The sequence below is a fragment of the Alexandromys fortis genome, unplaced genomic scaffold (genome assembly GCF_014885135.2).
Source record: "Alexandromys fortis isolate MF-2015 unplaced genomic scaffold, M_Fortis_MF-2015_v1.1 scaffold_40, whole genome shotgun sequence".
In the NCBI taxonomy this organism is placed as follows: domain Eukaryota; kingdom Metazoa; phylum Chordata; class Mammalia; order Rodentia; family Cricetidae; genus Alexandromys; species Alexandromys fortis.
Window position 1 is genome coordinate 5907914 of NW_026067966.1, and position 23203 is coordinate 5931116.

At 33.5% G+C, this 23203-nt stretch overlaps 1 protein-coding gene across 1 annotated transcript in view; it reads left to right on the forward strand.

The window, feature by feature from the left end:
* Positions 1-23203, forward strand: part of Erbb4 (erb-b2 receptor tyrosine kinase 4) — a 1076399-nt gene that overhangs the window by 812120 nt on the left and 241076 nt on the right. The window contains 1 exon segment of the mRNA XM_050154172.1: positions 2028-2102. Coding sequence (XP_050010129.1) covers positions 2028-2102 — 75 coding nt within the window.

Sequence of the window (23203 nt, forward strand, 5' to 3'; positions counted from 1 at the left end):
GGGGGGGGGGAGGAGGAGGGAAATGGGAGGCTGGGAGGAGGCAGAAACTTTTTTTTTCTTATTCTCAATAAAAAAAATTTATAGTAAAAAAAAGCTATTGATTCACAAATCTAAAAAAAATCAAAATACATGAAATTCTGAAAAAAAAAGATTACACACAAACTACAGCTTTTCAGAGTCTTCTTGGGAAGTAAGAAGTAGACTGTTAATTTTACAAAATGGTAGTACTGTCATAAAAATACCATTTTGAAGGGAATATCACAGGAACATAATAAAAAAATCAACTCACTAGAGCAAAATAAAGGAAAATCATACAATTCTATTCTAGGGACTTTTAGTAGTTTATTTTCCAATTAAGAATTGTTTTGATTAGATCTAATATGTGGAACTAAGTCAACAATGTGTTCTTTAGCTGTTTCTTATCTCTTCATTTTATGCAAATTTGTCACATTGTCTCAGGTTAAAATTTACTTTTGGTACTCAAAGGGGATCCTCAAAACAAAACACAGAAAACTGATTTTCTACATAGTGGTAATGTTATAGCATACATGACGGAGCAGAAAGATGATGACTTAAGTTATCAGATATGTTCTATGTGCTCACTAGCATCTCGGGTGAGTTTCAGAAGCTGCAGATGGTCTGTCCACATCTTTGGGTGCCTAAGGCTCCTTTTCCAGTTGTTAAACCTCAGAGTTTGAAAAAACATGTATACTCTCTATTCCCACCCAAATTAGGCGCTCTTGTACTCAGACCCCCAGAAGCTGTGTTTCTTTGAAAGGAAGAAGAGAAAATAAGAAACAAATTCAACTTAAATACATTGGAAAATAGAAAAAGGATTTCCATAATGGCTCAAAATGAAAAACTAAGGACTATATATGAAAATTCTGTGTATTTAAATACATTTGTCAAGTTTTTGTCTTCGTAGATTTCTCAGCCTCCTATTTGTGAGTTTATTCATTTACTACAGGGTTTTTATTTGCTTTTGTTTGAGTTCAATATTGCGAGTTTCTTTTTTGCTGGGCAGTAGTATCCATGCCCTTAATTCCAGCACCCAGGAGGCAGAGGTGAGTGAATCTCTGAGATCGAGGCTAGCATGGTCTATATAAGCTAGTTCCAGGACAGGCTCTATAGCAACCAAGGAAACCTGTCTTGAAAAATAAAAGTTTCTGTGTACAGATCATGTTTTTGCTATTTAAAAGTGATCATGAACTGCAGTGAGAGCCAATCAGTTCATTTGAGTTATAAAGAAATGCATGTTTAATGATAAAAATAAAGAAATTCATAACCAAGGATGGAAATAATCTGATTATGTAAAATATCCATGGGAATTACATTAAAATATATTAACATATTTTCTGCCAATATCCATCTTTAATGAACACAAAGAGTAAGGCTATTATACTACAGTCAATTGTTCATTGCCTTTTTATTGATTTTGGATTTTCCCTAAACTTAACGGTGTTTTAAGAGAAATGATGTACATGAAAACATTCATAGTCATTGAACTATCGAGTAATTAATCTTGCTGTGTATAGTGATGAACAATGCGAATGGATCAGAAGTGACTGATGTTTACGGGCATTATCCACAGATGCAGGTAAAATTCCCGTTGTTACCTCCATGTTTCTGGCAGTGTTCTGAGAGGGTAATTTTAATTAAGTCATAATTTCAGTTTACTTCTGTGTTTTCACCGAGAAATAATTTTTCTCTCAGTCTCTAAAACTACGCTGTTTCAAAAACTGCCAAATATTAAAATTAAGAATTTGGTACATTTAGTATTTTCCTCAGCTGTTTTTGGTTGTGTTCGCTTAATGACTGATTTCTGTTTCCTTGTATTTCTTTGAAATTTTAATCTCTGCAGGTGCATAGGCTCAAGTATTGAAGATTGCATCGGCCTGATGGATAGGTACTTGGTGTGCTTGCTTCTCATGTTCTTCCTCCAAGGCTCCATGCGTGAGCACTGGTGCATGTGTGTGCATGCCACTGTGGATGGAGAGTGATGTTTTCTGTTCTGTAATTGCTTGCAGGTGTAACGGTCCCACTAGTCATGACTGCATTTACTACCCATGGACGGGCCATTCCACTTTACCACAACATGCTAGGTAACATCAACCATGTTTCCATTTTATCACTCAAATTCTTTCCTTGTTACCACCGACAAAAATACTAACCAATTGGACTATAGTTTAAGTCCATTAAATGAGAGTTACAACAGAATGGAAAATGCTTTGCTTTTAAAATCATTTATTCATTTTACCTTCATTTGTTAGGATTTCAGAGTTTTGAGTAGTAATGGCATTGATTTTAAATTTTATACACTTAAAAATTAGTAATTATAACTTCAAAAGAATATTCTTAATCTTAGATATAATATAAAAACTAAAAATTCATAAAGGAGAAATTTGAGAATGTTAATTGATACTTATAAAATGTTAGTTATATAATTTAAATTTAATATCTGATTTTGTGTTATTTTGAAATGTTATATTTCCAGATGAAAAATTATCATAGAATCAATGAAATTTGAAAAATATTTTGTGCATGTTAAACCATATATTGGAATTATAATAACATAATATATTATTCATGTTTACACAAATTTCTGAGCACAAATAATTGCAGTCGTTTTAATCATAAACAACAAAAACTGGAAGCAAGCAAGGCTATCCTATTGTGGTGTACCTGTGCACTGAAATATGCCTGAGTAATAAAAAGGAAGAAATTGATGCTACACACACAGTGGATGGATCTCAAACTCACTACGCTGAATGAAAGAAGCCAGACTGTCAGAAATACATATTGCTTGATTTCCTTTTTATATCAAACTCTGGAAAAGATAAAAATACAGAACTAAAATTCAGTGAGAGTTGCCAAAAACTAAAATTTTAGGGGTAAAGTTCACTGTGGATAGTAAAACAGACTTTTGCAGATGATGAGTCAATCTCCACTTTTATTTTGGTATTGGTTGCACAGATAAAAATGCTTGACACAAACCATGCCTTATAGATTTTATTATAAATTATATAAATCTGTGGTTTATTGTTTATACATAAATAAACATGATTTTAAAATATTTTGTGAAACATTTTAACTAGGAAAGTAGTGCTTTGCAACTTCATATAGAAATACTATTAGTTTTCAAAAACAAATACATTTGATCATTTTGCAAATACTACAGCAAAGTTAAAAACAATGAGAATTTTAGATTAAGTGTTGCTTTTAATAAAATGTTTTTTGTTATCATATGACAATGAAGCATTTGTAAAACATAATCATCAGATAAGAAGCATAACAATAGCAATAGATTTCAGGAGCTGCCTTTATAAGGGCTTGCTTGCCATTATTCTAAATTCTAACACCTAAAACAGTTTGTCTAGTGTTTCCATCTTATTCAGTCTTAATATAGTCTTGTTCTATGCATCTGGCTACTTTCACTAAATATTACATGTATAAGATTCATCAATGTCATCGAATCCATTCACAGCTTTTCCATTCATTTGCCTTTAATTGCTTCTAAGTTTTAAAGTGGTTGAATAATTGATGTGTCATCTTCATGTGTTGTCTGTTAAGTAGTGATGACAAGTTCTAAAGTAAATTAGGTGTTTAGAGCAACATGGCTTATACAACAGTGGCACATTGATACTTGGGCTGGTAAAACAAGTTAATGTAGTTGTCTTAAGACAGCTGAGGACTTTGACAGCTTTAACGAAACTAAGAGAAGAAAAAAGAGAAGCAATGCATGGGAGTTAAGACAGAAATCCAAGTCCAACTTTGTCTTTCAAGAGTTAACTTGGATTCTTGTCATGTTCATAAACTAATATTTCTTCTTCAGACACTGACTGGGTCCCTGAACTATCATGGGAATGATTTTCCATTTATTCATATGAATTTACTTATAACTTAATCTAATATTTTACCACATAGTGATTAAAGTATTTTGCCTTTGAAATCGTATTTTCAGATTTAAAATCAAGCTCTCATCATTTTTAGACATGCGACTTGAAGGTCCTTATGTTATCTGAGGGGCACAGTTTCATGTGCACAGTGGCAACATTTATGTAGTTCCTAAACTGCTCTGAGGACTACATGTTTCCTTGGTAACAGTGCTTAGCTTATAGAACCCACTCATTTGTTTTATACTTTTCTATATAACATTATCACTATTTTTTTTGTATAACCAGGATTCTCCAACCTCAGAAATGTGAATTCCTGCTTCTCAGGGGAAAGAGAGAAGTCTCTCAAAGTCACCAGAAAGCATTAATGAGTACTGATGCCTTCTTGATGGCTTTCTTGAGAGAAGGGGGCTATTTCTGTCACTTTGCCTTGAGAATCAGGGAGAGGACACTTGGTCATTGGGAATAGGTGGAGAGTAACAGTTCATTTGTAGTTGCAAATGATTTTAACTGATGTCACACAATTCAAAATCGTAATGTGTCTAGTTATAGATTTAATAAGTTACGAATTTAAACAAAATGATTAAATTTTCAATCTTATAACATGCCTGGATTTCCATGAAATAATCCATAATTTCAGACTAATACAAATAATTATCCATGTCATCAGTAGATACCCAAGGCTAGAAATAGTAAATGACTGTAAAATACAGTACATCATTCCTAAGAGAAGTCACTTGTAACTCTGCTAACCAGGTAAAGAGCAAAGTTCGTCGGTGTGAACACATGGTTTCAATATGGGTCCTATCTTATTTCTTATCCATGAAATTGGATGATACTATAAAATTAGTTTGAGAATTCTATGAGACAACACATAGATACCATCCTGGACTAAACAGTCACTGACTACACTTGTAGCTGTGACTGAAATATTGACATCATCTCAGAACAATTGTATTGACCTATTTGTATTTTAATCTAATAAGTTAGTGAATACAGAATCAACATATTAAAATTTTTCAGATATTAATCATTTACTTTTTACATCAGATTATCACCCAGGGCCATGATTTCAATAGGTAATTGGTAACTTGCAGCTAATTATTTTTTATCTGAAACTCTAGATGTATTTACTCCATGTCTGTTTTATAACTTTGAAACAATGTAACTGTATTTTTCAATTGTGTTGAGTTCTCAGAGTTATGTGACCTGTCAGGGGCTGCACATATGATAGTTAAGAAGGTCCATAAAACATTTATTTTTAATTCTTTGGAGTATTTGACTTACATTGGATGAAAACTTGGAGTAGTCAGATTTTCCCTCAGGTTCCACATGTCTATGATGAGATGAATATGCATTCATGAAGCATATTATCCTTCACTAAGATCTCAGCACCTTTTCCATCTTTCAGAAACATTGATAGTTTTAGAAATGTCCATCTTGATTGAGTAACGCAAATATTTCATAGTGGAAAGACCCAGAAATAAGACAATGGGAAATGAATATTTTCAGCGTCCTAATCCACCTTTTAATTGGTACAGCATCCAAATTCTTAGTTTTGTATTGTTGTCACTGAAAATTACGTTGAGCATGCCAACGTTGTTTCTTCAAAATATTTATAGGTAGTACTCCCCACTGCCCCACTGTTTTTGTTTCTGTGTTCTGTTTCCTAACCCTGCAGGGAAAAGAGGACTGGAGATTTAAATGAGAGCAGGTAAAATGTTTCTGATCTTGATTGACATTCATTTTCAAAGCAGTGTCATTTTTTCCCGAAACTTGCAATTTGTAAATTGGTTTTCCACACTCCATTTACCTTACAAGCCATTGCTGGAGTCTCTTCCAGGAAGAATGGTGAGATATGCTAAAAAAGATATAAAGACTCTGTTTTGTATCATAGAATATCCTACTTACATGGAAAATAAAATCAGTAATTATCTATTCTTTCTCTCATTCACATTTTCTAATCTAATTAATGCCTGAATATAACATTTACTTTGAGCAACCTTTTCCCAAATTTTTACCTTCATTATTCTGGTTTCCTCCCAATAACACCATGGAGAATTGTGTTTTTCAAGACTCTTTATTTTTGTGTGTGACATTTGTCTTAGCTAGCACACAGGCTACTTTCATATAGATTCCTTTTGATATAAAAATATTAGATTTATTCTTGGATTCTTTGTCAATATATATGAAATATATGAAAAACTGGAATAGCCTACTCTCATATAGCACGAGGCATGAGTGTGTTAATCAGAACAATAATTAACTCTCTTGTTGAGGAATTTCTCCATGTTAGCTAGCAAAATGTAAACTAACTATAAATTCATTTTACTTTGTTGGATAAAAATATTGAAATAGATATAAAAATACATACTAGATTACCTGTTCCTCTATTCTTAACTGGCCTAGCTCTTTGTTCTAATTAATTTATTTTATATATTTTGCAATATGTAGTACAATAACTGAATTTATTTTCTCTAAGTCTATAGTGTAGAACTATTTGAAACATTTCCAACTTTTATGGTCATAGTCACACTTTCCGTTATGGTACAGTGAGGGTTGCCCAGGAGGTCACATGACAGTTTAGGCTTTGTCAAACTGACCTGTTTGTGATGGAGATGAAGAAATGGCAGTACAGTCCGGGTACCACTTACATGTGACACCTTGAATTGCTTTGTTTTCTCCCAAGGAAGCGAGTTCAGAATTTATGTACAGATCACATGCTGCAAATCACCTATAAATGGTGACCTTTGAGAGAGGTAGTTATAATTAATGGTGCCCAAATACAATAAATAAAAGTGCATAGTTTTTTTTTATTAGAAGGCTATCTGCATTCCATTGCATTCTGTATGTTACATTCTCTTCAAATAAGCAAGCCAAGAGATGAAGGGAAGGGTGTGACGCTCTTCCTTTCCTGTGATTCACGCCATGCTTTCCATAACCAGTGAAATGTCAAAACAGTCTCAGAATTAGCAAGGGCTTCATAAAGTTTCTCTGCTCACTTCTTAACTATTGCTTATGTAGCTGAAGAGGCTACTTAAAAAAAAAAGAATTTAAGCACTTTCAAGATGCTCAAGTGGTTTCCATATTGATATCAAAATGTTCATACCACAGTATCAAAGCTTTCCAGACACTGGAAATATCGCTGTATTCAAGATTAGCAAGCATAAAAAAATGTTACAAACTAATCCATATTCACTACTGAAAGTCAAGAAAGGTTCTTTAGGCCATTGTCTTTGGGATGAAAGCAAAAAGTGTAAATCTATTAAACCGATAAAATGTTTAGTATAATAGCAAGGATCAAAATATTATGTTGGGTAGAGGAAATATTCAAAATATTCAATTTTCACGCAGCCAAAATTATCTTTTTACGGTAAAGAAATAGTCATGTTTTATACTCATTTATTTCTAACTCAAAAAGATGCCAAAACTGCTTTGTATCTCACAAATACCTCTTCACCTGTTGTTGGTGATCTGATCTCAACTGCAGAGAGCAAAAGCAATAGAAAACGTACATCAAGCCCTGAATCTTAGAGACTACAGTGTATGATTTCAGCGGTCCTGCCATGATATGCCAAGACTTCTTAAATTCTATGAATCACATGAAAATAATCACTTTATCATTGCCATTTGTATATTCTACAGTTTTTAGTTTGTGACAATTACTATTCCAAGTTAGATCAAAGTAAATTATCATAAAGTGACAAAAAGCTCTATAATAGCCAGCAATGCCTTGATAGACTTTAACAGAAGTAGAAAATAATAAATGTGACAGGATAATGAAGATAATTCTTAATCAAGATAACTTACCTTTTCAGAAGACTAAGACGTAAATATGTAAAAAAAATGAGCATTGATAGGTAAAAAAGAATATATGTAAAAATGCCATCAAAAATGACCATAAATACCTGGCCCCTATTTAAGTGCCAAAAAGCAGTTACTAGTAAACTACTGAGTACTGAGGCAAATTATTAATATATGTATTATATCATGTATTAATATACTTATTTTATCATTGCCCACATAAAATTAATTAGATGGATTTTAGTTTTATCTACAATGACTGCAATATATGTAATGCATGCCTTTGATTTTCTAACCTCCTCTTGTCTTCATTTCTTAAATTTAGGTATATTTCTGTAAAGGATTACTCCAGATCTGTACAGAAAAAGTAGAAAAATTGTGTAAGAGCAAAGATACTAAAGTAAATTTTGCTAGTCTAATGACTCTAGTGAATTAACATCTTTGCTGTCATAATGTGGTTTCTAGACCTATTATAAAATTTAAAACACTACAGAATAGGATTATGTATTTAATGACTAAAATAGTAATGGATAGACAACTAAGACTTGTGATTAGGTAGACTAAAGAAGTGCCTAATTAACTATAAGAATCCTGCTCCTGGGTACATTACCACAGCTCAGCAGCTTAACATAAAATTCTGTAGAGAAAGTGCAGACATGTCCTGGATGGTTCTGATACCTGGGTAGTCACTGGGGCTGATGACATCTGATTTTTCAGCTAAAATTTGCAGTTTCTTTCCAAGTCTACTGAGGTTCATTTAGTTCAGAGCTCTTTGAAGTTTAAGGGATTATAAGTCTATTTTCTTGGAGATAAGATTCTTAAGATATTTCTGAGATATATTTTCCCAATACAAATGAATTATTATGGGACATCACCATTTCAGTTTTACCAAAAAATATTTGGCTAGAGTGAAAGCTACTTTTCCAAAGTATTATAGTAAAGGTTGGGCTAGGCTTTGTTGCATGCAATTCCAGTTCATGGACCCCTACCTTAGTTTGTGTTTGTGAACTCAGATTCCAATGCTCATGTGATTAGTTCGAGCCCACACACATTGTCTCCCTATAGGATGGATGTAAAAATGATATTTCAGCAGTAAGTTCTTTTCACATCAACACAAGGGCTAGTATTTGGTTGTACAAATAACAGAAGGTGTATCTTGTGGCAGAGTCTGCAATCCTGGACATTATATTCTTCCTCTGCTGATGTCCTGCATTTAAGATCTCCTGATAGTTCCTGGAGCTAAGTTTGCCTCTGTCCTTGCATACTCTATAGGTTAGTTCTCAGTTTAAGTGTCTAACTTTTTCATTAGGCTTTATCACACTTGCAAGTCTTCCTTACGGTTGTTGGTGACCTGCAATGTCCCACAGAGTGCCCATTGCCACATGTGCTCAGTGAGTACTTCAAAAGTAATTAAAATATAGAAGCTGTTTGTCTCTGATGCACCCACTTCTAAGGGGATGCTAAGAAAAATGGGTGGTGAAAATGGCATTAATAATTTAGCCATGTGAAAATACTACTTTGGGGGTACATTGTGCTAGTAAAAATATTTAAGCTGTTTAAATTATGATATATGCATATATATTGAAATTTACAGCTCTACACTGATCATCAGGAAACCATAATTTAAGACTTAGTCTGGGTAATAGTTTTATCCATAATAGTAATACTAAAAGAAAGCTTTTTCACAGACGGCTGTTTCCTTCATCAGCTACAGTAGGTTACAGATGGGATGAGTCAAATGGATCCAAGAGAAAACATCTGTTTCCCTGGACCCATTACATCTCCCTATATATTTGTCTATGAAGCAATCTTTCATAAAATTTTACAAGGAAACTAACACATGATATCTTTGGTCCACATATATAACATTAAAAATTAAAAAAAACTGCTCATTGTTAGAATTACACTTTATACATATATATCTTCATAAAATTATATTTTATTACAAATATTAATCATGAAGTATTACTCAATTTTGGTATCCCATAACCAATAATTAAATAGAAATATTTGTTATTCATAGGTCAAAGTTTCTGTCTTTATGTCTACTTCATGGTAATAAAGAACTCAGTTATTTTCTCATATAATTAGACATGCAATGTATTAAATCCAAAGAAAGTATTTTTTCATATTTCCCATTTAACTGAAGGGATCTAATTAGCTGGGACCCCCTCTGTGATGTGGTTACATAAAATGATGTGCAGATATTAGAGTAAATTGCTCTCCTCATGCTTTTATTTCTTATTACCTTAGCACATTCCCTAACTAATCATTCTTTTATAAACATACAATTATTTTTACATATTATGTATGTAAGCAGGAGCTAATTAACAGGGAACAGTTTGATTTACCTATGAAATTCCCACAAAGTGATTTTATTCTCAGCTACTAGCCACACTCCAGCACAAAGTGATTTGATTTCATCGTATCTCAGCATAAAGAATGGGAGTAAGGAAAGGAAACCACCTCTTCAAGGCTCTACGAGCTGGTAGTCGTTGACATTTTATGGCCCTTTCTGAACTTTGCACTCCATATGCTTGAGTCATTTGTAAAATAATTACAGATACTTTCAGCAAAGTAGAAATAAAATGACAAGACCTTTTACTATACAAAGTTTACTTGTTGGGTAAATAATTCTTTGTGTTTTAATAAACAAATAAAATTGTTTGAAGTTACATCTTTATTGATCTTCTGGATACAAATACTAGACTTGAAACCCTAGGTCCCAGTCCCACAGTAAATTTGACACTAGGGGAAAAAAGAACCAATGGGAGAAAAAAAACTGACCTTTTTATCAGAATTGTACTGTTTTTTTTTTTCTTTCAAAAGTTTCTTGGTATTTAACACAGATCTTGCCTGTATATTCTAAAATCATTCCCAAAACATGTCTTGGGTATAATAAGTTAATATTAATTTATACGTCATGTATATAATAATAGTTATTCCTACTATCACTACAATTTTATAAATGAGTGAAGGCATAAGTCACAAACAAAACCACACCAGTTTGGAATTATGATTAATAGAATGGTTATTTATTTAAAGGGGAAAACTTACAGTTCACCGTCCCAGACAACAGCCCTCTGCACAGTCAGAAAAGGAGGCTAGTGGCTGGAAGTGGAGCCGGAAGCCAGAGAGAGAGTAGAGGGAAGTGGCCGCTTTTTTAAAGGGAGAAAGACCACACCACAATGGGCTGGTATCTCAGCAGCTATTGGCTGAAGGAGCGGAAGGAGCTCCCGCAACAAATGAGGGAACAAGAGAAGGGATGGGATAGGACAACTTGAGGGAACAGGATAGTCGAGATGGGGAAAGGACAGAGAGGGAGAGCAAGGAAAGAGATATCTTGATTGAGGGAGCCATTATGGGGTTAGTAAGAAACCTGGCACTAGAGAAATTCCCAGGAATCCACAAGAATGACACCATTTAAGACCCTAAACAATTGTAGAGAAGGTACCTGAACTGGACTTGCCCTGTAATCAGATTGATGACTCTCATAAATGTCATCATAGAACCTTCATCCAGCAATGGATGGAAGCAAACACAGAGATCCACAGACATGCACTGGACTGAACTCCCAAAGTCCAGTGGAAGAGAGGGGGGAGCTAGAAGAAAAGCAAAGAACTCCAAGACCATGGTGAAGATACCCATTTAAATAGCTTTTCTGAGTTAATGGGTGCTCACCTACTCTGGCCTGACAGCAGGGGAGAGGGTGAACCAGCATGACCAAACTAGGCCCTCTGAATGTGGGTCCCAGTTGAATGACTGGTGTAGATTGTGGAGCCACTGGCAGTGAGACCAGGATTTACCCCTACAACTCATACTGGCTTTTTAGAACCCATTCTCTTTGGAGAAATACCTTGCTCAACCTAGATATGGAGGAAGGGCCTTAGTTCTGCCTCAAAGTAATGTGCTAGACTTTGTTGACTTCCCATGGGAGACCTTACCGTCTCTCAGGAGTGGATGAGGATGGGGTTGGGGAAGGCAGAGGAAACAGAAGGAGGTGAGGGCATGGGATCTGGATTGATACTTAAAATGAGAAAAAGATAGTTTTTTTTAAAATAATTTAATAAAAAGAAAAACCAGTAGTGGAATAAGGATTGGAGTTTAGACATCCAACTCAAAACACACACTTCTTCCTCTCAACAAAACTGCTTCTCATGTAAGGACTGTTTTACAAAGAGAGTGACTGGGTCCTTTGTAGCCTTCTATTTTGCTTGTTGTTTCTCAAAATTAGTATTATCTTAATATCTACAAAGATCTGGAGTTCATTAGAGAGTATGAAAAATATAGTATATCAAAGGAGATGAGATAAATATGGTTAATTGAGGAAAAAACATTTAAGAATGAAGTCTTGGAAGCAGAGAACAAATTACATATTCATGGATGGAGAATGAGCAAAAAATTAATAACTTGAAAATAGATGTTGACCATCATATTTGAGAGATTTGAGATTATAAGAAATTAAAATAAGTAATTTTTAAAATGATGGAGTTAATATTAGGATATGTTAAGAAGAGAAGACACAAATTGAGATCATTTATATTGCAAAAACTTCTCAGCATGCATGCCCTACATGGCACAGGACAGAAAATCAAGAGATAAAGTGCAATGTGTGTGTGTGTGTGTGTGTGTGTGTGTGTGTGTGTGTGAGTGAGTGTTTAAGTTGATTAACACAGTAATGCATATGAAGACTGATAGGAATTATTAGGAGGAAAGGAACTTCTTATTTCAAGATATCACAATCTCATTCGAAACCTTGGTTAGGAAACTAATGGAGAGCAATGCTCACTTCAAAGTAGGGAATTTACTGCGGAGATTGGGGATAATACATTCACGTCAACTTGAAAAAATTCATAGACAAAAGGTAAAGATACAGTAAATGGAAAAGTAATGGTGGACTTGATGAAGAGAAAATGGGTAAATTCATAAGTTTATCCTGAATTGTTAACTAAGTTTAACAATTTAGAGCAGAATGGAAGATATAGTTATGAATATTCAGAGAAAAATCCATTGAACTCACCCAGAAAGACACCCTGTACTAAAAGCACAACTGTGCTATTGTGCATTGCTAAGTCTGATAGAGAGGCTTAATCACAAATAAAAATGATTCCTCTAAGTAATATGTTTTATTCATCCAAGTATGATTGTTTAATTAGAACATTAGATCATTAGAAATTTGGACTTACCAGTGATTGACAAATGAATACATAAGCAAGGAGATAGGGGTCGTGCAATATAATAGATAATATGTGATGCTATGAATTAGAGCAAAGGGCCATTGAAGTTGAGAATGGAAGTGGGGTTGGCAAGGAAGGGGAAAAGACACAATATAAAAGCATAATAAGGTTAATAGAGTAAAATGTGGAAATTAGGCTGGAAACACAGCCCAGGAAAGCAGCACTCTAAATAGAACACTGGTCCTCGCCATCTAATCACTTAGTGTTAGCAGTCTAGGTAAACAGGCACATTGCAGATGAGTAAGCATGGATCTGGCAAGCCTGGCATGTAGATGAATAGAAACACTGGGCAGATTCAACTAGAATTTACAACTTAAACTTAATGCCAAATTTAGCTGTCAGCAGAACTTGAAAGGATTAAGAGAAAGTCTAGGTGTCTGCCTGGATGGAGTAGCATTCTCTAAGATGCTGCACACTTAGGAGAAGTGAGTTAATGCTTCTGAGCTTAGTTTAAATATGTTGACTCCACAGTGATTTGATGTCTTCACAAGGTGTTAGTGAGAAAATATAGTAAGATAATATAGCATTTTTCCTTATGTAGACATGGAACAGAAGTTAATAAGAAATATAGAAATAAGGAAATCAATTGTTATACATTCTGATAAATTTGAGTGTGAAGAAAGAGAGAAAGAAGTGGCTACAGAGAGAACATTATTAGGAAGAAGACATCTGAAGATAGGTGAATTTTAAATGTGCTTTTGGAAACAGACGGTTTCACAGTGTAAAACAGAATGGAGGTGCATCGTGAATGCCTATGGAAAAGCTACAACAATTAAGAGACTAAGCAAATGTGTAGCGCTAGCTCTGGAGATGAAAAGATGCCCTCAGTCACCCTTTCCTCAGAAGAAAACAGAGGAGAGAGTGCAGACAGGCATGGAGATTTTGTAGTCAAAGGCTCAGGCTTTCCTGTTGAATGCTTCATATCTGCCTGATGCTGTAACTGCAACCATCTCACCCGAAAAGAATGAGGGTGTTTTTGAGGGGGTGTATGCATGCATGTGAATGGAGCAAGGGGTTATCTGGGAAATTGCATTCAAGTATAAAATCAGCTTATTTTGTATTTAAATCATTCTGACATTAATTTACAAATTATCAATAATTTGAAATGTGTTTCACCACATGAACCCAACTTGAAGGTCATCTATTTTACTTTCTCAGGGAAAATAACAGCTTGTACTATCACTGACTCTGAACTCATTAAATTAGAAGGCTCTTAAATATATAATCAGAATCTAGCAGCACCCTGTATGTGTTCAGAGAAATGAGCAGATTTCCATACCTCTAAGTTAACTGGAAGATGCTGATATATAATAATTTTTCCGAATTGTACTGCCACCTGGAAATCAGCAATTGTATAATTGTGCAAGCGCAGAATATTAGAAAATTAGTAAATTGCAAAGGACTCTTCCTATTTAAAAAAAAAAACTTCTCACATATAATGAATTATAATGGAAATTCCCCCATAAATAAAATTTGCTGGGGTTTTGATTGTACTGAGATAACTAAATTCATATTTTAACAATAATGCTTGGTTTTGCAAGTTTTCTATATACCTCTCATTTAAAACTGAAAAAAAAAATAAAGGTGGATTTCATCTTCACAATGATTAAAGCCCCCCCAGTCATATGTTTATCCTTGTATTTTGAAGTAATTCTTCTCTCTGATGCAATTGAAAATTATAGGAGTAATATATGCTCAGTCCATTAAGTGGGTATACTCTTAGGATATACATCCTTACACACATTAACAATATACTAAAATGCATGCACAACAGTATGTTTTGATAGTTTATACATTTTGGGGTATGCTTTTCACATTTGACTTCTTACATTGGTCAAATAATTGTTATTATTGTTAAACTTCCTGATCAATAGTTATCACCCCATGCATTGTGGGGCAGCATTCTTTAATATCATTGACCCAATAATCCAAAACTAAAAGATGGGTACTCTTGCTTTATTCCACTCCAAATATGAAAATAAGTAATATGTGCACACACATATAGCTGATGATATGTAAGATATATTTAGCTATATAGGATACATGGAATCATCCTATCTTATTATTCAAATAATGCAATCATTAGTGAAGAAAATAAAATGGAAAACACATTAAAATTGCAGAAATTACGCTGGCTTCAAATAGTCTTACTGTAAGTTGTGTGCTTGTCTAATAGACCATTTTCTTTGACTCTTACAAAAATTGGCTATAAAATATCACAGAGCTGCCAAATCATTACTTAAATTTTTATTACTTAAGATTTGTTTTAAAACAGTGGTAAACACTTGTGTGTTAATTATGTTAAAGAGGAGCACTGATGGAAACAAGAGCTTTGATTTGCCCTCTTTTAGAATCAAAGTATGTTGATCTATTATTTTAGGTATCCTAAATGAAGAATTATACTTACAGAGATAGTTATCATGTCTATTTCAGTAGTTGACATGAGGCTTACTTACTTCTATGGCATTTTGAAATTATAGAAAAAACAAAAATCTACAAAATAATGACAAACTTGATCCTGGCTTTTTTTTTTTTTTTTTTTTTACACATTAAGTCTAGAATTCTTGGGAGAGCAACCTTTCTTTCCATCTCGCTGCCTCTCCTTTCTTTGAATGTGACTTACTGTGTCTCTGTATCTGCATCTGTCTCTGTGTCTCTGTCTCTCGCTCTTTGTTTAACCTCTTTATCATTTCCCCTCTCCCTTTTCCTCTGTCTCTCTTGTCTATTTCTCTTTATAGACCTCTTCTCTCTTTTAAATTATTGCACTGTCATTTGCTAACATAACTTGATAATAAACAAAAGTGCATAAATTTTTCAAGATATGCCCCTGGCATACTATCAGAAATTTATAGTTGTATTCTTTAGTATTTCTTATTTGGGGCTATTTTCAGATATCTATGTATGAATACACTTGGTGATCTTAAAATGCACTCAAGAAGAGTTTCTAGTGTTCTTTAGTTACTTAGTACAGAGAGTGAAGTTAGAACCAATCCACTCTTCATTTTTTTTTATTTTTTTTACAAGACCAAAATTGTGCATAGTCCCAAATAGCATAAGTTCAGATGTATTACTAGCCTGGATAATATTCCAGATGGAAGCAGAAAGCCATACAATCTTTTTTAAACATCAGAAGGCTGAGAAAATGGCATGGGGATGTATATCATTTATGAAACTCAAAAGGAAATACTAACTTTACTCTGTATTATATTTAGACTATTTCCTTAATGACCATTTACTAAACAAAGATTTTAAACATCCTTTGCTCGATGCCCATAAGCCATCTATATGTTTATGCAGAGCTGAATGTTAATGGAACACATAATTTCAATAATAGAAAAATAGTAGAGAAAGAACAGATTGAAAAATTAATATTCTAGCTGAGAAGTGGATGTTTCATGTAGATGTAGACTTTTCTTTCGTAGTAATGATTTCTTTTGCATGTAAATGAAATGGTTTCAGGCAAAGTATAAAGTTGTCTTGATATTATATTATTTCAATGATGTTTGAATTAGTTTAGGTTCAACTTTTTTCCTTTTACATTATCTGGAGGCTGTGAATCTGCATTTAGAGCATCTGGGGTATAACTGCATCTTCTAGGCATTCAATTTTTTTTTAAAAAATAGCTCCCGTTAATTAGAAATGTGTGCTAATTAGTGGGTAGATGTTTATATAAGTTTAAGAGGGGGTTATATTCCTCAACGTTCTTATTAAATGCTTTAAGATGTGTTTTGTAAATCCAGTCATAACAAACCTCCCCTAAAAATATAAAAAGTAATCTATTGTATACTGAAAACAATATTTAAAGTGAAGTACAATGACCAAAAGCATTTGTGAAAGAGAGTTTATTTGTCTTTGCTCCAAGTCCTCCGTGGGAGGTTTCTAAGTAGAGGAGACAGAGACATCCAAACCCTCTCATTTCCCCCTTGAGTTACTTCCAACCTACTGTGGACCCACAGAATAGAAATAATTGGATATTCGTTTTTGCCAAGCTGAATACTTTACAAATAGCTCTGCTTTTTTCATTTTCTCTTTCTTGAATGCCCAGAGTATATTTTCTTGAATTGTGCAAGGTAAGAAAACATTTTACTCTTTTTTTAATGTTCTCATCATTTGAAGCGGAGAGTGACCTAATGGATTCTACATTTCAACTGGATGCAGCTTTGCTAAGTTCTGTTTAATATTAGTTATAAACGTGTAAGGATTTCTTGCCCTTTCATCTCCTTTCCATAAATGTTAAATAAAGGAAGGTACAGATCATTCCTAGCTCAATAACTAAGAGAGGCTGAAAAATAAAACAGAGAAATGCATAGGTTATTGTGCATGCATTCTATGGAGAAGGACCTTGGTTTCATGTTTTGCTTTCAATGGCCCAATCCTCTAAAGATGACAGGTGTCATTTTTACAATGCAATAAAGGAATAGAAAATTTGAAAATCTGTATATGATTTTTTTTACCTAAGATCTTATCTACAAGTGAAAGGAAATCTGAGACATGAAGCTTCCATTTTTATCACTGCATTACTCTCTCCCAGAGAAATCTAGACCCAGCTAACTGTAGCCAGGGCTGTGCATTCTGTACAGCTGGGACTAGAACCTCTGATGCTTTCTTGATCTTCCTAGAGAAAAGATAGCCAGTCCAGTCCAAGTTCTGCATCCAAGGCAGAAGTGAATGCTTCATTAGCCCTTCCATGTTTCCCAAGAATGCCTAACATTTGCTTTAATTTTGGTGCATGGTAATTTGTTGTACATATTCACAGTAAAATGCAGTGACTTAGGAATTTATCTGTCTCACGTGAAAGGTTCTGGTGAGCAGATGACTAGGAAGTAAGTTAAAAGCAAACAAAATAATCTGGTAAACAATTTGAAAACTTCTTGAAGAATATACTTCAATTCAGAAATAAGAAAATATTGAAAAATGTATCAGTCTTGGTTTAGAAAAGCAGTCCATTAAAGTGCTCTACTGTCATCCTTGTATTACAGATATGCTCTATATACTTGATTAAAATAAAAAATAAATAGGATGTTCTCCAAATATTGCAGAGTTTATGAGTGTTTGTAAGGTAATCTGAACAAAAAGTTACTAAATATGTATCAAGAAATTAATTCAGTAGTTTATGATGATTAATTTAGTACTTAAATTCATTTTTTTAATTTTATGTGCATGAATGCTTGCATGTGTGCCACAAACATGTCTGGCTGCAGTGGAGGCTAGAACAGGCCATCCAATGCCCTGAGATTGATGCTACAGGTGGCTGTGAACTGATGTGGAACGTTGGTGTGGGGAACCAAATTTCTGGTCCTTCACAAGTGCACTGAGCCTCTGAGACATCTCTCCAGTTCCTTGTTTGGTGCTTTTTATTAAAAAAAAAATCAAGGTATCCTAAACGGCAATCTAAAGTTATCTATGACATAATTTCTGCATTATTATCATAAATTTACAAAATAGAATTTTTTTTCTTTTGAGCTAAGAATATGCATGCTTATATTCTAGGGGAAGCAAATCCAATCTAGGGAGTACCAGTAGACAAGAGAAGACATGTAATGATTGAGTCTTGTCTTCCTCACTCTTGCCTTCCTACTCTTGGAGAGCAAATAATTTGAAAAGATATTTCAAAATGTATGAAGATGGCTAAGGAATAGAGGACCATCTGAAGTAGGGATCTAATGGAGCACAAGCATGTTTTGAGATAGAAAGAAGTGAGCATATACATGAAGAGATGCTCCCAGATTTGATGAGGACTTGTTTAAAGGAAGGACTGATTTATTTGACAGTGGAGATGCATCTGCAGTCTATAACAGGGCAAAGTTCTTAGGATCATTGCCTAAAATTGTGATCAGAATTGGCTCAAGAATCAACAGGATGGAAGTAAAGTGAACATATCAAGTCATACTGATTCGAAAAATATATAAAGTTTCCTATTTCCAAGACTGCTCCAAATATTTCCATCATACCAAAGGATTGAATCTTCAGAAATACAGAATGAGGTAAACTATACCCTTGATTCACTTAGCCGTAATTTCTGTCAACTGTCCTAAGTGATGTTACTAAGAGGGCTAGAGGTTCGTTCATCATAAAAAAAGGAAAACTATGGTCTCTACCCTCATGAAATTCATTAACAATAAATATATAGAAGAAATTTAAATAATGAATTATATATATATATATATCTAAAACAAAATTGATCTGGAAATATATATATACCATATATATATATATACCATATATATATGGTAATGCTGAGGAGAACACTCATGTAACTATGATGGTAAAATGTGCTGGATCATATAGGTGGCAATAAAACAGGAGTCAATCATTCATGTTACCCATTTACATTAGACACCTAATATTGTTACTATAGCAATTCCTAAATTATTATGAAAATTTATGTTATTTTATTCAATATTTTACTTTCTCATTTAGTATTATCACTAAACTAAATTTGTCTAAATATGGATGGCTTACTGTCTCAAAATTTGCAAGGACGTCCGTGGGGGAACAGCAGAACATTTACATCTGGATTGAAATTATGTAACTCTCTTTAAAGGGGAAGTGACTAATAAAATTAACACAAGTTGAGGTCTTAAACTCATTACAGATGTATAGGAACCAGCCATGGTGGCACATGCCTATAATCCCAGTATTTGGGAGGCAGAGGCAGAATGATCATTGTGACTTCTTGAATAGCCTGATCTACATAGCAAATTCTAGGACACCTATGGCCTGAGGGGGGACCATGCATCCAAAAAGTAATAAATTAAAAGTTAAAAATAAAAGTATATAAAACTATACATAAAGCTTGGTGTTTATAAAAATGATAAGTAAATTTATATACCTCTTGGAAACTCAGGCACATAACAATATTGACATTAGGCATATTTGATAGGTTTTAACTGTGATAAAATAAGTCTAAACATTAAATAGTCACCTGATCCTATCACATCTCTTTTCTTGTCTAGTTACCGTTCAATGTTGTAGATATTTTTAAATTAAGACTATAGAATGGTCATATAATTCCATGGTATGTCTCCTAAATATGATGAAATTTGTTTCAAAGCTAAACATAGAAATCTATATTTTTTCCTCAAAGAGTTTGAGAAAAAAAACATACCCACATAGATAGATATTAAATATTGCCTATCAGGAAAAAGAAGTAACTATCATGAAGCTATTAGAAATTTTTTGCAAAAACTCAGTCTTAGAAATGTAAGAATAGGGTATAGTACATATAAACTCAATAACAAAGTTGTTGCTAAAACATTTTGTGACACAATTACTGAATGAAATATGATACATACATATTGAAAAGGAAAATTCCATCAATAGTGTAAAGACAAGTCAAGAAACATTCAAGCTTGAATAGTAAAAGGGAGATTCTGCTTTTGCTGAAGTACTACTTCATATTTTAAACGTAGTCAACAAACTTGACCAGTAAGACAGAGACATGCTGTGAAACCTACATCATATCAAATACAAACTGCTGCTGTCAACTGAAGTCAGCCTTGTGTAGTCTGACCCAGATCGTTTTCATTTGTTCAGAAAGAAAAATGTGTCATTTTTATAGAGCAGGTGGAATTCTAGGTCAGAATAAGCATAATTTGAGAAAGAGGAAAAAAATAGTCTTACTGTAGCTCTCCTTGCCCTAGGCAGTAACCCTTAAAGTATCTCTAAGGGATATCAATGTTTCTTTTTTAGTGTTTCAAGGTCTCTTGTTTCAAATATGAACCATTGTAGTCAAGATTGAACAAAGTGGAGATACAGCAGGCACTATGTACTGTCACCCACTTTCCTCATTTTGCTATAACCTGTCACCTCAAAAGGGATTTTAAGCAAGGAAGGATTTATTTAAGCTCATAGTTTGAAGTATTGGTTACATGGGGGAAGGGCATTGTAAAGAGAATGTCTCACTATTAGATAGACTAAGAAGATACCAGTGTTCTTCTAGCTGCCTTTTTCCTTCCATTCTAGGAAACCTGCCACAAGACAATGTAGCCCATATTTAAGGGAGATCTTCCTCCTTCATTAATAATTTCTGGAAACACCTTATAGACATCATAATGATGTAACTCACTAATAATGAGGTGTTTAATAATCCAATTAATTTGACAGCTGGAATTAACAATCACATTAAATGTGCTTATCTTTCTTAAAGAAAGTGCTTTTTATTAAGTTAAAGAAAATCATCAATCCTGACAGAAATTAAAATGAAGATGCAAAAAATAATGTTATGTACAAATTTTATATCTGAGAACATAAAAAAATTAATGAATTCACACTATATAGTAACATAGATAATAATAGTTGGAGAAGATTTAAAATGTTATGCTATTACTAAATATAAAAATAAATATTTCTATTAGAGTCACTAAATAAATATTGTGCATTTTGTTTTCTCTGCTATAAAAGCTGAATAATGTCATTCTATGTTCCAAAAACAATTATATTATAATATTAAGGAAGATAATGAAATGAAAAATGATTGGGCTTGAGAGACTCCAACATGTAGAATAATGCAGCAATACGTACACTTCATCTTTTTGGCATTCTCTTTTCTGGGATAGTCCCTATATTTCAAATGGGGATAGTAGCATCTACATCGTACAGTTGGATAACCATGCAATGTATTTAAAGAGAAACTATTAATTAGAAAACTTACATGTGCAAGGCTTCCTTTTAGATCACCAACCAGCTCTCAAATCCTGACACAGAGACTTCTTATTAGTTATGAATGCACAACCTTAGTTTAGGCTCATTTCTCGCTAGCCTTTATAACTTATCTTCTGCTTTACCTTGCTTCTCTTCATCTACATTTTGCTTCGGGGCTTATTATCTTTCTTTCTTTCTGTATGCCCTACTTACCTTCTTCTGTTTGTCTGTCTGACATCTGCCTGACTTCTGGCCCCAGGCATTTCCCTCTCCTTTCCTTCATTATCTTCTCCTTCTTCTCTTGAACATAGATTTCTCCTCCTATTTCTTCTCTCCACCCATCTACCCTGCCTATTACTCTCTTGCCTAACTATTGGCTATTCAACACTTTATTAGACTTCTCAGGTGCCTTAGGCAGGCAAGGTCAAACAAATGCAACACATCTTTACATCATTATCAAAAGCAGCAGAAACAGATGTAACACACCTCCACATAGCTAAAGTAATATTCCACAGCATTAACAAATGTAGCACATATTTGCCTAGTTAAAATAGTATTCCATAAAATTTACAGCTTGGGATTTAAAATGGAAAATCTGTGAACTATCAAAATTGTTTTAATTTAAATGTTTTCTTTAAGACCAAATTAACATTTGACATATTCTCACAGAAGAAAATCTTTTCCCTACCAGGAAGACAGACTTTTGCAGTCTCAATTCATTTGATTATTTATGATTGAAGAATTGTAAATGAACTGTATGTCTTACAAAACACAGGAAAATCTACTAGATGTTAAATCTAGTGTTCCTCTTATTTGAATAGAGATTTTACTATATTTAAACGGCTTACTTAAATAAAAAACTGTTGAAACTTCTCTTATTTCCAAAGTTATACTCTGATTCAGTAGTCAATTCCAAATACATTCTTAGAATTTTGTTTTAATAAAGCCAAGAAGCAGGTTTTTTTATTTTATCAAAAGCATTTACTTATAGCAAGATCAACTTTGGAAACAAACTATGCCTTTGAAGATACATGTTGCAAACTTTTTCATGTCATTGTCTATATTATTATAATTATTATAAAGATCTCATAAAGGATACAAGAAGAGACTCAATTCTAGTTTATTAAATTTCTGAATAATATAATGTATTATATTATAATTTAATAAATATAAATCATATTCATTTATTAATGACAGTAATGGTTACAACCTGATACAGTGATTGCAGAGATGTCTGAGTGGTTAAGAGTCCACAATTCTCCAGTGGACCTGAGTTTGATTCACCAAAAGCATATTAAGCAACACAGAACCACCTGTCAATCCAACTCCAGGGCATTTGGCTCACTTTTTTGACCTCTATGGGCATTGAAATCATATTTATATTCCACAGATACATATACACAAACACACACACATGCACATACATGTAGCTAAAACTAAAACTAAAATCTAAAAATACTAGTAGAAATAATACTGATATTCTGGCCTTAGCTTTATTTCTGCATGATCACATTATATATATTACAGCATATATGTGCACATATGTATATTTTAGGTATGATGTGCTGTGTGCAGAGAGGTGCTTTGGAAAGTGGAAGATGTGTGCATGTATACTTTGATCTGTGT